The sequence below is a fragment of the Drosophila novamexicana genome, unplaced genomic scaffold (assembly GCF_003285875.2).
Source record: "Drosophila novamexicana strain 15010-1031.04,08,12 unplaced genomic scaffold, DnovRS2.1 tig00002292-arrow-arrow-pilon, whole genome shotgun sequence".
NCBI classification, from domain to species: domain Eukaryota; kingdom Metazoa; phylum Arthropoda; class Insecta; order Diptera; family Drosophilidae; genus Drosophila; species Drosophila novamexicana.
Window position 1 is genome coordinate 71,669 of NW_020824974.1, and position 12,559 is coordinate 84,227.

At 48.5% G+C, this 12,559-nt stretch overlaps 1 protein-coding gene and 1 long non-coding RNA gene across 3 annotated transcripts; both read right to left on the reverse strand.

Annotated features, from left to right (window-relative positions):
- Nucleotides 1-3,951: 3,951 nt before the first annotated feature.
- Nucleotides 3,952-5,971, reverse strand: LOC115769106. Of its 2 annotated transcripts, none has more exons than XM_030713818.1 (3): nucleotides 4,986-5,971; nucleotides 4,126-4,874; nucleotides 3,952-4,058 (listed from the first exon to the last, which is right to left on the reverse strand). In XM_030713818.1, the coding sequence occupies exons 2-3, from the start codon at nucleotides 4,493-4,495 to the stop codon at nucleotides 4,027-4,029; spliced, it is 402 nt and encodes a 133-aa protein (XP_030569678.1). In that variant the 5' UTR covers nucleotides 4,496-4,874; nucleotides 4,986-5,971; the 3' UTR covers nucleotides 3,952-4,026. The 2 variants fall into 2 exon arrangements, with proteins under 2 accessions (XP_030569678.1, XP_030569677.1); XM_030713817.1 differs by having other exon boundaries at nucleotides 4,126-4,898.
- A 2,922-nt stretch (nucleotides 5,972-8,893) lies between these two features.
- Nucleotides 8,894-9,988, reverse strand: LOC115769108. The gene is made up of 3 exons (XR_004018695.1): nucleotides 9,910-9,988; nucleotides 9,044-9,822; nucleotides 8,894-8,976 (listed from the first exon to the last, which is right to left on the reverse strand). It is a non-coding gene; the product is annotated as an uncharacterized LOC115769108 (long non-coding RNA).
- Nucleotides 9,989-12,559: the final 2,571 nt, after the last annotated feature.

Consider the following 12,559-nt stretch of genomic DNA (forward strand, 5'->3'; position numbering starts at 1 on the left):
GCTAAGTCAAACAGTGGTGCAGCCCAACTACCTCCAGGATAGACGAAACAGCCCGTCTCATATACAGCTGTGCTCAACTCTCGCTACCACTACAAGGCCAGGAGCTCTCATTCCTCCCAGTCCAGAGACACCAAGCTCGCATCCAAATCCACAGACGCAGCGGGACGTGGCCACCAGTGCGGATCAAGAAGCAGTGTGCAACACCATGTGCACACTTGCTACACTGTTCATGATGGCAGCCAACCTCTATGTACTTGTACCACAGCGAGGGCCTAAGACTAGGACTACTTGCAGGACACGGCAACTCATCCAATTGCGACTGGCTGAAAGGCAGATAAAGCAAAGATTGCGTTACGCTAACGAACCAATCAGATGGCTTCATACAACTCGTTGCCAAAGGGTTGCCTACTTACAGAAATTCAGACTGCGACATCCCATACAATGGAAAAAGGCCTTGATGCTACGTCTCTCAAGCACCCACACCAATGGCATCTGGCGGCAGGATCAACGGTGGTCACGCTGGCGGCTCCAGCTCATCCAGATGCAACGGCTATCAGACTGGGTAGCTTCCAGACAATTGGGGATTTTCCCAATCCTCAAATAATTAATTTGACAGCAATCCCCATGCCAAGGCTGGGAAACTTCACTTGAATTGTATATAACATGTCACTTAATTCATTGTAAGTACTCTAGGTATTAAATGAATAAAAAAAAAAAACAGTCTGGATCCCAGTCCCCACTTCTCTGTCTGTCAACCAGGCATGGAGCTGGGCTCTGGAATCCAGACCGACATTGCGTTTGTTCCCTTGTGTCGAACGGTAAACAAAAACCTAGTGCTTATTTTTAACGGTATCCTACGCTTTGGACACTTTCCTTGCAAGTGGAAATGTGCCAAAATAACAATGATCCAAAAGCCAGGCAAGCCCTCTGATCAGCTTGGATCATACAGGCCAATAAGCTTGCTCGCTGGCTTTTCAAAAATCTTTGAGCGACTGCTGCTGCGCCGGATGTTCCAATTGGACAACATCATCAATGCAATTCCGAGCCACCAATTCGGTTTCAGACGTGAGCATGCTGCTGAACAACAATTGGGTCGAGTTACGCAGTTTATACTAGAAGCGTACGAGGACAATAAATACTGCTCTGCGGTCTATATGGACATACAGGAGGCGTTTGATCGTGTCTGGCATGACGGACTGCGATTCAAGCTCAAACAGCTATTGCCGGAAGTCCTCTACCGAGTTATGAATAGCTATCTAAGCGAACGCACATTCATTGTGGACTGCTGTGGAGGTACGCATTCCAGCCTAAAAGAAATCTGCGCCGGCGTTCCGCAGGGTAGTGTTTTAGGGCCTGTACTGTACACCCTATACACATCCGACATGCCCCTACCTGCACCGCTACGACACGGCAAACTGATGCTGGCAACTTATGCCGATGACACGGCCATCTTGTCATCGGCAAACTTGCAAGAAGATGCCATTGCCAATTTGGATCTGTTCCTTGCCACCATTACAACATGGACACAAAAGTGGAGCATTAGCATCAACATTACCAAAACCAAGCACATAATGCACACTTGGAGAAGCTTGCAGATGCCAATTCTTTCCCCAAGAATTTTGGATCAACGGCTCACCACAGAAGAAAGGATTTCATACCTGGGAGTGCAAGTCGATAAAAAGCTTCTTTTGAGCAGCCACGTCACCACCATTGTCGCCAGGGTTAGAGACAGGGCCAAAAAGCTGCACTGGCTAATATCAGAAAGGAGCAAGCTACCATTAAAATGCAAAGTATCACTCTACAAGCAGCTCATAGCCCCAATATGGCAGTTCGCACTTCCGGTCTGGGGATCACTTCTATGCGAAGGCCAATTTGAACGGATTCAAGTTGCGCAAAACAAGATATTGCGAACCATTGCTGGAGCACCTTGGTACGTGCGAAACCAAAGCATCCACACTGATCTGAAGGTCGTGCCGGTGGAAAAAATGTATCAGGATGCTTGCTCCAGGTACTGGGCTCGGCTCAGCAACCACAGCAACGATGAAGCCAAAAATATTGCCCTTAAAGCAAGACTCCCACAACGTCACCTAGGTGTCAGAAGAAGATACGCTGAAATGCTTCGGAAGCACCTACCTCTGGGTCGCCTAGCACAGCAGCAGCGGTCACAGCAGGGCCAGCTACCTTCTCATGGGCAGCCACGTCCGCTCCCACGACCACCCAGTCTCAGAGACTACCTTGTATTTGACATACAAGAACTGCTAAGTCAAACAGTGGTGCAGCCCAACTACCTCCAGGATAGACGAAACAGCCCGTCTCATATACAGCTGTGCTCAACTCTCGCTACCACTACAAGGCCAGGAGCTCTCATTCCTCCCAGTCCAGAGACACCAAGCTCGCATCCAAATCCACAGACGCAGCGGGACGTGGCCACCAGTGCGGATCAAGAAGCAGTGTGCAACACCATGTGCACACTTGCTACACTGTTCATGATGGCAGCCAACCTCTATGTACTTGTACCACAGCGAGGGCCTAAGACTAGGACTACTTGCAGGACACGGCAACTCATCCAATTGCGACTGGCTGAAAGGCAGATAAAGCAAAGATTGCGTTACGCTAACGAACCAATCAGATGGCTTCATACAACTCGTTGCCAAAGGGTTGCCTACTTACAGAAATTCAGACTGCGACATCCCATACAATGGAAAAAGGCCTTGATGCTACGTCTCTCAAGCACCCACACCAATGGCATCTGGCGGCAGGATCAACGGTGGTCACGCTGGCGGCTCCAGCTCATCCAGATGCAACGGCTATCAGACTGGGTAGCTTCCAGACAATTGGGGATTTTCCCAATCCTCAAATAATTAATTTGACAGCAATCCCCATGCCAAGGCTGGGAAACTTCACTTGAATTGTATATAACATGTCACTTAATTCATTGTAAGTACTCTAGGTATTAAATGAATAAAAAAAAAAACAGTCTGGATCCCAGTCCCCACTTCTCTGTCTGTCAACCAGGCATGGAGCTGGGCTCTGGAATCCAGACCGACATTGCGTTTGTTCCCTTGTGTCGAACGGTAAACAAACAAAGGAGACTTGTCAAAAAGTGCAGCGAAAACGTCGTGTCACTGGTGGTGAAAGCCCTAGGACACAGAAGAAAAAAGCCAATGAAGATGAAAATGTTGAAACTGTGTCCTTGGAAGATGAAGATGTGGACGTTGAAGCAATGGACGTTACCCCTCAGCCGATTATAAACCCAAATCCTGAAACAGATGCTGAGGACATCGCTACTATCAATATGAATGCCAGGCCTGAGGGACCACAACATATACCCCCACTTATGCCTACCAATAACTCTAACGCAGAACCCAATGTTCCAGACGTTGCCAGCAATGTTAAGATCAGGCCTGAACCGCTCTACGTGCCTGGACTTAACGGTAATATTGTCCCATTCCTAAAGGACATTGATGACTTAATTGGAGAGGGTAACTACCACACCAAACCGACTTCGGATCGCGGACTTCGTATTCAGTGCAACGACATTAGCTCATACCGCGCACTAGTAAGATTCTTTGAAGAATGTAGTGTTGAGTCCCATACTTACCAACTGAGCAGTGACCGTGGCTTCAGAGTAGTAATTAGACACCTTCACCGAGCTACTCCTAATGACTGGATCAAGCAGAAGCTTAGTGACAAGGGACACAACGTTCGATTTGTAAATGTTATCAAGAAGCGTTTCTCTGGCGAGCCTCTTGATCTCTTTCAAGTTGAGCTTGAGCCTAAAAAGAACAATAACGAAATTTTCGACTTAACAGTCCTGGGAGGCCAGCGAGTCAAAGTCGAAAAGCCAATAAGAAATACGGATGTTGTGCAGTGCCACCGTTGCCAACAGATTGGACACACAAAAAATTACTGTCGCCGCATATTTAGATGCGTAAAGTGCGGACAAGAGCACCCATCAACACTCTGTGAAAAGGCGCCTAGTGCAGAAGCGAAATGTGCTAATTGTAAGGGCCCACATGCTGCTAGTTACAGGGGCTGCATCTTCTTCAAAAACAATGCTAAAAAGAGGGAACCTGCCGTTCTACAAAGAGCCAATAGATTGCTATTTCAGCTTGGAGAACCCACCATTCCAATTAGCTCTGGTAGGCAACAGGGACGACCAAAGCAGCAACCGCTTCGGCCTCCAGTTGTTCAGGGCCAGCAGGCACAACAGCAGCAACCACAGCGGCCCTCTGAGCAGCAGAAGCAGCCGCAGCACAACCCATTCCGTCAGCAAGTGCAACACCAGCAGCCAATGCCTCAAGCTGCAAGCAGCTATGCAGCCGCCCTTAAAACTGGCCTGCCAGATGAGCGCTCCCGAAAGCAGAAGCAGACCGCACAGCGCCAAACAACTCGACAGCAGCCTCAACATGATTCGAGATTGCAGCACAACAATCAGCCGCCTCAGCGCCACCAGCATTATCAGGAGCGAGAAACTCGGCAAGTGATAGCACATCCTGCAGAAGCGCGCCAGCAACACAGGAGCCGCAGCCGCAGCTCACCGCGAACTGCATACCCGCGAGATGACCTCAGCCGAAAACTTGATCAGCTGATCAACATAATGGTTGAACAACAAAGGAGCGCAATTGCCCCTGCCAATAACAGCAACCTGGAAAGTAAAATTGACAGATTAGTTGATCTAATGACGAGTATGATGGCTACCGTAAGCACTCTCATGTCTACCATGGAGCGCGTCAATGGTAACCAAAATGTCTAGCCACGACGCCAACTCCATCACTTCCTCCTCAGAGAGAAATGGGCATAACATATATGCCAGACTCAACACCAACGCCCTTAAAATTGTAGCCTGGAATGCAGCAGGACTACACAATAAACTGGAAGAGATGGAGTTATTTATGCTGCAAAACGAAATCGACATAATGTTAATAGCTGAAAGCTACCTACGGGATGCAGAAACTATTGATATAAGGGGATACCACACTTACCTGGCAAACCACCCATCTAACAACCGCCGTGGAGGTGCAGCCATCCTAGTAAAGCGCACAATCCAACACATAGCGCTCATGCCGACAACCCTGGAGAAAATTCAGTGTGCGCCAGTTGCAATTACACTGCTAAATGGCTCAGTCATTAATGTTGCGGCCATATACTGCCCCCCGCGGGAACATTGGCTGGTTCAAGACTTCAACTACGTATTTAGACAGCTTGGTGCTAAATTTATTGCTGCTGGTGACTGGAATGCCAGAAGTTATTGGTGGGGCAACAGCAGATCAAATCGCAGGGGTAATATACTCCTTGAAAGTGTGCAGCAGCAAAACCTTGACATTCTGGCAACTGGCTCGTCAACGCGCTTTCCAAATAATGCGCGGCAGTCCCCGACAGCCATTGACTTCGCAGTATATAAAGGTGTGCAGTATGGTCTGCTAAAAATAAGCACATCCAATGACTTAGGATCGGATCACCTGCCGCTGCTGATTGAACTACTGAGTAAGCCAGCAGAAGGCGAACCCAAGTGTCATCTTCTTCCAGCAAATGCGAGCATACCCAAATTTCAATTGTGGCTAAACATGCACATCAATTTGAACACTGAGCTTCACTGTGGCGAAGATATTGACGATGCGGTAGACATACTGGAAAATAATATCCACTCTGCAGCGAAATTTGCAACAAACCTAACTCACCAGCCTTACCGAGGGCAACCAAAATATAACTACACAATCAACAGGCGCATTCAACAAATGATTGAGGCCAAGAGGCTGATTAAACGCCACATACAGGCATACCACAACCCGGCTGCTAGGCAAGCACACAACAGATTAGCCAACAACATTAGCCGGGAAATCAAGCATGCCAAGGCGAGAAGACTTGATGAGTTGCTGGAATCTATCGATGCAAGGGATAGATACAGTATGCAAAAGTTATGGCGGCTAACGGGGAACATCAAAAGGCAGCCCGCACCTAATTTACCAGTGAGGAAGCACACTGAGGGAGCTGGGACTTCCCAGTGGTGCAAGACCACCGAAGAAAAAGCCGAAGCCTTTGCGCAGCACCTTGAACAAAGGTTTAGGCCAATGATCACCACGCTGCCCTCTGACAAGAGCCATGTCGAGATGCAAGTATCGCTACCTGTGGCCCAAGGTGAACTCTGCTTCCCTCCAGTCACGCTAGGGGAAGTACAAGCTATAATCAAAATGCTGCAAACAAAAAAGTCTCCGGGGATTGACCGAATCGATAATCGCACGATCAAGGAACTGCCACAGTCAGCTGTACTGTACCTAGTGCTTATTTTTAACGGTATCCTACGCTTTGGACACTTTCCTTGCAAGTGGAAATGTGCCAAAATAACAATGATCCAAAAGCCAGGCAAGCCCTCTGATCAGCTTGGATCATACAGGCCAATAAGCTTGCTCGCTGGCTTTTCAAAAATCTTTGAGCGACTGCTGCTGCGCCGGATGTTCCAATTGGACAACATCATCAATGCAATTCCGAGCCACCAATTCGGTTTCAGACGTGAGCATGCTGCTGAACAACAATTGGGTCGAGTTACGCAGTTTATACTAGAAGCGTACGAGGACAATAAATACTGCTCTGCGGTCTATATGGACATACAGGAGGCGTTTGATCGTGTCTGGCATGACGGACTGCGATTCAAGCTCAAACAGCTATTGCCGGAAGTCCTCTACCGAGTTATGAATAGCTATCTAAGCGAACGCACATTCATTGTGGACTGCTGTGGAGGTACGCATTCCAGCCTAAAAGAAATCTGCGCCGGCGTTCCGCAGGGTAGTGTTTTAGGGCCTGTACTGTACACCCTATACACATCCGACATGCCCCTACCTGCACCGCTACGACACGGCAAACTGATGCTGGCAACTTATGCCGATGACACGGCCATCTTGTCATCGGCAAACTTGCAAGAAGATGCCATTGCCAATTTGGATCTGTTCCTTGCCACCATTACAACATGGACACAAAAGTGGAGCATTAGCATCAACATTACCAAAACCAAGCACATAATGCACACTTGGAGAAGCTTGCAGATGCCAATTCTTTCCCCAAGAATTTTGGATCAACGGCTCACCACAGAAGAAAGGATTTCATACCTGGGAGTGCAAGTCGATAAAAAGCTTCTTTTGAGCAGCCACGTCACCACCATTGTCGCCAGGGTTAGAGACAGGGCCAAAAAGCTGCACTGGCTAATATCAGAAAGGAGCAAGCTACCATTAAAATGCAAAGTATCACTCTACAAGCAGCTCATAGCCCCAATATGGCAGTTCGCACTTCCGGTCTGGGGATCACTTCTATGCGAAGGCCAATTTGAACGGATTCAAGTTGCGCAAAACAAGATATTGCGAACCATTGCTGGAGCACCTTGGTACGTGCGAAACCAAAGCATCCACACTGATCTGAAGGTCGTGCCGGTGGAAAAAATGTATCAGGATGCTTGCTCCAGGTACTGGGCTCGGCTCAGCAACCACAGCAACGATGAAGCCAAAAATATTGCCCTTAAAGCAAGACTCCCACAACGTCACCTAGGTGTCAGAAGAAGATACGCTGAAATGCTTCGGAAGCACCTACCTCTGGGTCGCCTAGCACAGCAGCAGCGGTCACAGCAGGGCCAGCTACCTTCTCATGGGCAGCCACGTCCGCTCCCACGACCACCCAGTCTCAGAGACTACCTTGTATTTGACATACAAGAACTGCTAAGTCAAACAGTGGTGCAGCCCAACTACCTCCAGGATAGACGAAACAGCCCGTCTCATATACAGCTGTGCTCAACTCTCGCTACCACTACAAGGCCAGGAGCTCTCATTCCTCCCAGTCCAGAGACACCAAGCTCGCATCCAAATCCACAGACGCAGCGGGACGTGGCCACCAGTGCGGATCAAGAAGCAGTGTGCAACACCATGTGCACACTTGCTACACTGTTCATGATGGCAGCCAACCTCTATGTACTTGTACCACAGCGAGGGCCTAAGACTAGGACTACTTGCAGGACACGGCAACTCATCCAATTGCGACTGGCTGAAAGGCAGATAAAGCAAAGATTGCGTTACGCTAACGAACCAATCAGATGGCTTCATACAACTCGTTGCCAAAGGGTTGCCTACTTACAGAAATTCAGACTGCGACATCCCATACAATGGAAAAAGGCCTTGATGCTACGTCTCTCAAGCACCCACACCAATGGCATCTGGCGGCAGGATCAACGGTGGTCACGCTGGCGGCTCCAGCTCATCCAGATGCAACGGCTATCAGACTGGGTAGCTTCCAGACAATTGGGGATTTTCCCAATCCTCAAATAATTAATTTGACAGCAATCCCCATGCCAAGGCTGGGAAACTTCACTTGAATTGTATATAACATGTCACTTAATTCATTGTAAGTACTCTAGGTATTAAATGAATAAAAAAAAAAAAACAGTCTGGATCCCAGTCCCCACTTCTCTGTCTGTCAACCAGGCATGGAGCTGGGCTCTGGAATCCAGACCGACATTGCGTTTGTTCCCTTGTGTCGAACGGTAAACAAAAACAACCTCAATATGCTCTACACTTCCAAGGCTAGCCACCAAAGCCACAATAGCGTATTGACCAACCACCAATAAAAACAATTCGTGCTTCACCCAGCACAACAAGCTCCAACCTGAGCAACACCTAAGCGCCAAAAACAAGAGCTATACCTAGCCATAATCTGCAATACCAACAATTGCCTCCCAAGAAAACGACCGATTCCGCGTGGTCCGCTAAGCGGCGCAGTGCGGTAAACTTGTCCAGATCCAGCCATTACACGGATCTGGGCCACCAGCCGTATGTACTGAGTAATAGACCAGTACATACTACAAAAAAAAAAAAAAAAAAAAACAAGAGCACCCATCAACACTCTGTGAAAAGGCGCCTAGTGCAGAAGCGAAATGTGCTAATTGTAAGGGCCCACATGCTGCTAGTTACAGGGGCTGCATCTTCTTCAAAAACAATGCTAAAAAGAGGGAACCTGCCGTTCTACAAAGAGCCAATAGATTGCTATTTCAGCTTGGAGAACCCACCATTCCAATTAGCTCTGGTAGGCAACAGGGACGACCAAAGCAGCAACCGCTTCGGCCTCCAGTTGTTCAGGGCCAGCAGGCACAACAGCAGCAACCACAGCGGCCCTCTGAGCAGCAGAAGCAGCCGCAGCACAACTCATTCCGTCAGCAAGTGCAACACCAGCAGCCAATGCCTCAAGCTGCAAGCAGCTATGCAGCCGCCCTTAAAGCTGGCCTGCCAGATGAGCGCTCCCGAGTGCAGAAGCAGACCGCACAGCGCCAAACAACTCGACAGCAGCCTCAACATGATTCGAGATTGCAGCACAACAATCAGCCGCCTCAGCGCCACCAGCATGTGCATTATCAGGAGCGAGAAACTCGGCAAGTGATAGCACATCCTGCAGAAGCGCGCCAGCAACACAGGAGCCGCAGCCGCAGCTCACCGCGAACTGCATACCCGCGAGATGACCTCAGCCGAAAACTTGATCAGCTGATCAACATAATGGTTGAACAACAAAGGAGCCCAATTGCCCCTGCCAATAACAGCAACCTGGAAAGTAAAATTGACAGATTAGTTGATCTAATGACGAGTATGATGGCTACCGTAAGCACTCTCATGTCTACCATGGAGCGCGTCAATGGTAACCAAAATGTCTAGCCACGACGCTAACTCCATCACTTCCTCCTCAGAGAGAAATGGGCATAACATATATGCCAGACTCAACACCAACGCCCTTAAAATTGTAGCCTGGAATGCAGCAGGACTACACAATAAACTGGAAGAGATGGAGTTATTTATGCTGCAAAACGAAATCGACGTAATGTTAATAGCTGAAAGCTACCTACGGGATGCAGAAACTATTGATATAAGGGGATACCACACTTACCTGGCAAACCACCCATCTAACAACCGCCGTGGAGGTGCAGCCATCCTAGTAAAGCGCACAATCCAACACATAGCGCTCATGCCGACAACCCTGGAAAAAATTCAGTGTGCGCCAGTTGCAATTACACTGCTAAATGGCTCAGTCATTAATGTTGCGGCCATATACTGCCCCCCGCGGGAACATTGGCTGGTTCAAGACTTCAACTACGTATTTAGACAGCTTGGTGCTAAATTTATTGCTGCTGGTGACTGGAATGCCAGAAGTTATTGGTGGGGCAACAGCAGATCAAACCGCAGGGGTAATCTACTCCTTGAAAGTGTGCAGCAGCAAAACCTTGACATTCTGGCAACTGGCTCGTCAACGCGCTTTCCAAATAATGCGCGGCAGTCCCCGACAGCCATTGACTTCGCAGTATATAAAGGTGTGCAGTATGGTCTGCTAAAAATAAGCACATCCAATGACTTAGGATCGGATCACCTGCCGCTGCTGATTGAACTACTGAGTAAGCCAGCAGAAGGCGAACCCAAGTGTCATCTTCTTCCAGCAAATGCGAGCATACCCAAATTTCAATTGTGGCTAAACATGCACATCAATTTGAACACTGAGCTTCACTGTGGCGAAGATATTGACGATGCGGTAGACATACTGGAAAATAATATCCACTCTGCAGCGAAATTTGCAACAAACCTAACTCACCAGCCTTACCGAGGGCAACCAAAATATAACTACACAATCAACAGGCGCATTCAACAAATGATTGAGGCCAAGAGGCTGATTAAACGCCACATACAGGCATACCACAACCCGGCTGCTAGGCAAGCACACAACAGATTAGCCAACAACATTAGCCGGGAAATCAAGCAGGCCAAGGCGAGAAGACTTGATGAGTTGCTGGAATCTATCGATGCAAGGGATAGATACAGTATGCAAAAGTTATGGCGGCTAACGGGGAACATCAAAAGGCAGCCCGCACCTAATTTACCAGTGAGGAAGCACACTGAGGGAGCTGGGGCTTCCCAGTGGTGCAAGACCACCGAAGAAAAAGCTGAAGCCTTTGCGCAGCACCTTGAACAAAGGTTTAGGCCAATGATCACCACGCTGCCCTCTGACAAGAGCCATGTCGAGATGCAAGTATCGCTACCTGTGGCCCAAGGTGAACTCTGCTTCCCTCCAGTCACGCTAGGGGAAGTACAAGCTATAATCAAAACGCTGCAAACAAAAAAGTCTCCGGGGATTGACCGAATCGATAATCGCACGATCAAGGAACTGCCACAGTCAGCTGTACTGTACCTAGTGCTTATTTTTAACGGTATCCTACGCTTTGGACACTTTCCTTGCAAGTGGAAATGTGCCAAAATAACAATGATCCAAAAGCCAGGCAAGCCCTCTGATCAGCTTGGATCATACAGGCCAATAAGCTTACTCGCTGGCTTTTCAAAAATCTTTGAGCGACTGCTGCTGCGCCGGATGTTCCAATTGGACAACATCATCAATGCAATTCCGAGCCACCAATTCGGTTTCAGACGTGAGCATGCTGCTGAACAACAATTGGGTCGAGTTACGCAGTTTATACTAGAAGCGTACGAGGACAATAAATACTGCTCTGCGGTCTATATGGACATACAGGAGGCGTTTGATCGTGTCTGGCATGACGGACTGCGATTCAAGCTCAAACAGCTATTGCCGGAAGTCCTCTACCGAGTTATGAATAGCTATCTAAGCGAACGCACATTCATTGTGGACTGCTGTGGAGGTACGCGTTCCAGCCTAAAAGAAATCTGCGCCGGCGTTCCGCAGGGTAGTGTTTTAGGGCCTGTACTGTACACCCTATACACATCCGACATGCCCCTACCTGCACCGCTACGACACGGCAAACTGATGCTGGCAACTTATGCCGATGACACGGCCATCTTGTCATCGGCAAACTTGCAAGAAGATGCCATTGCCAATTTGGATCTGTTCCTTGCCACCATTACAACATGGGCACAAAAGTGGAGCATTAGCATCAACATTGCCAAAACCAAGCACATAATGCACACTTGGAGAAGCTTGCAGATGCCAATTCTTTCCCCAAGAATTTTGGATCAACGGCTCACCACAGAAGAAAGGATTTCATACCTGGGAGTGCAAGTCGATAAAAAGCTTCTTTTGAGCAGCCATGTCACCACCATTGTCGCCAGGGTTAGAGACAGGGCCAAAAAGCTGCACTGGCTAATATCAGAAAGGAGCAAGCTACCATTAAAATGCAAGGTATCACTCTACAAGCAGCTCATAGCCCCAATATGGCAGTTCGCACTTCCGGTCTGGGGATCACTTCTATGCGAAGGCCAATTTGAACGGATTCAAGTTGCGCAAAACAAGATATTGCGGACCATTGCTGGAGCACCTTGGTACGTGCGAAACCAAAGCATCCACACTGATCTGAAGGTCGTGCCGGTGGAAAAAATGTATCAGGATGCTTGCTCCAGGTACTGGGCTCGGCTCAGCAACCACAGCAACGATGAAGCCAAAAATATTGCCCTTAAAGCAAGACTCCCACAACGTCACCTAGGTGTCAGAAGAAGATACGCTGAAATGCTTCGGAAGCACCTACCTCTGGGTCGCCTAGCACAGCAGCAGCGGTCACAGCAGGTCCAGCTACCTTCTCATG

Coding starts and splice junctions, on each gene's coding strand:
- LOC115769106 (XM_030713818.1), bottom strand. CDS start 4,495: ATGTGCTATCACTTGCCGAGTTTCTCGCTCCTGATAATGCTGGTGGCG. Junction 4,059..4,125: donor TACCAGAGCTAATTGGAATG/GTGGGTTCTCCA, acceptor CCCTCTTTTTAG/CATTGTTTTTGAAGAAGATG.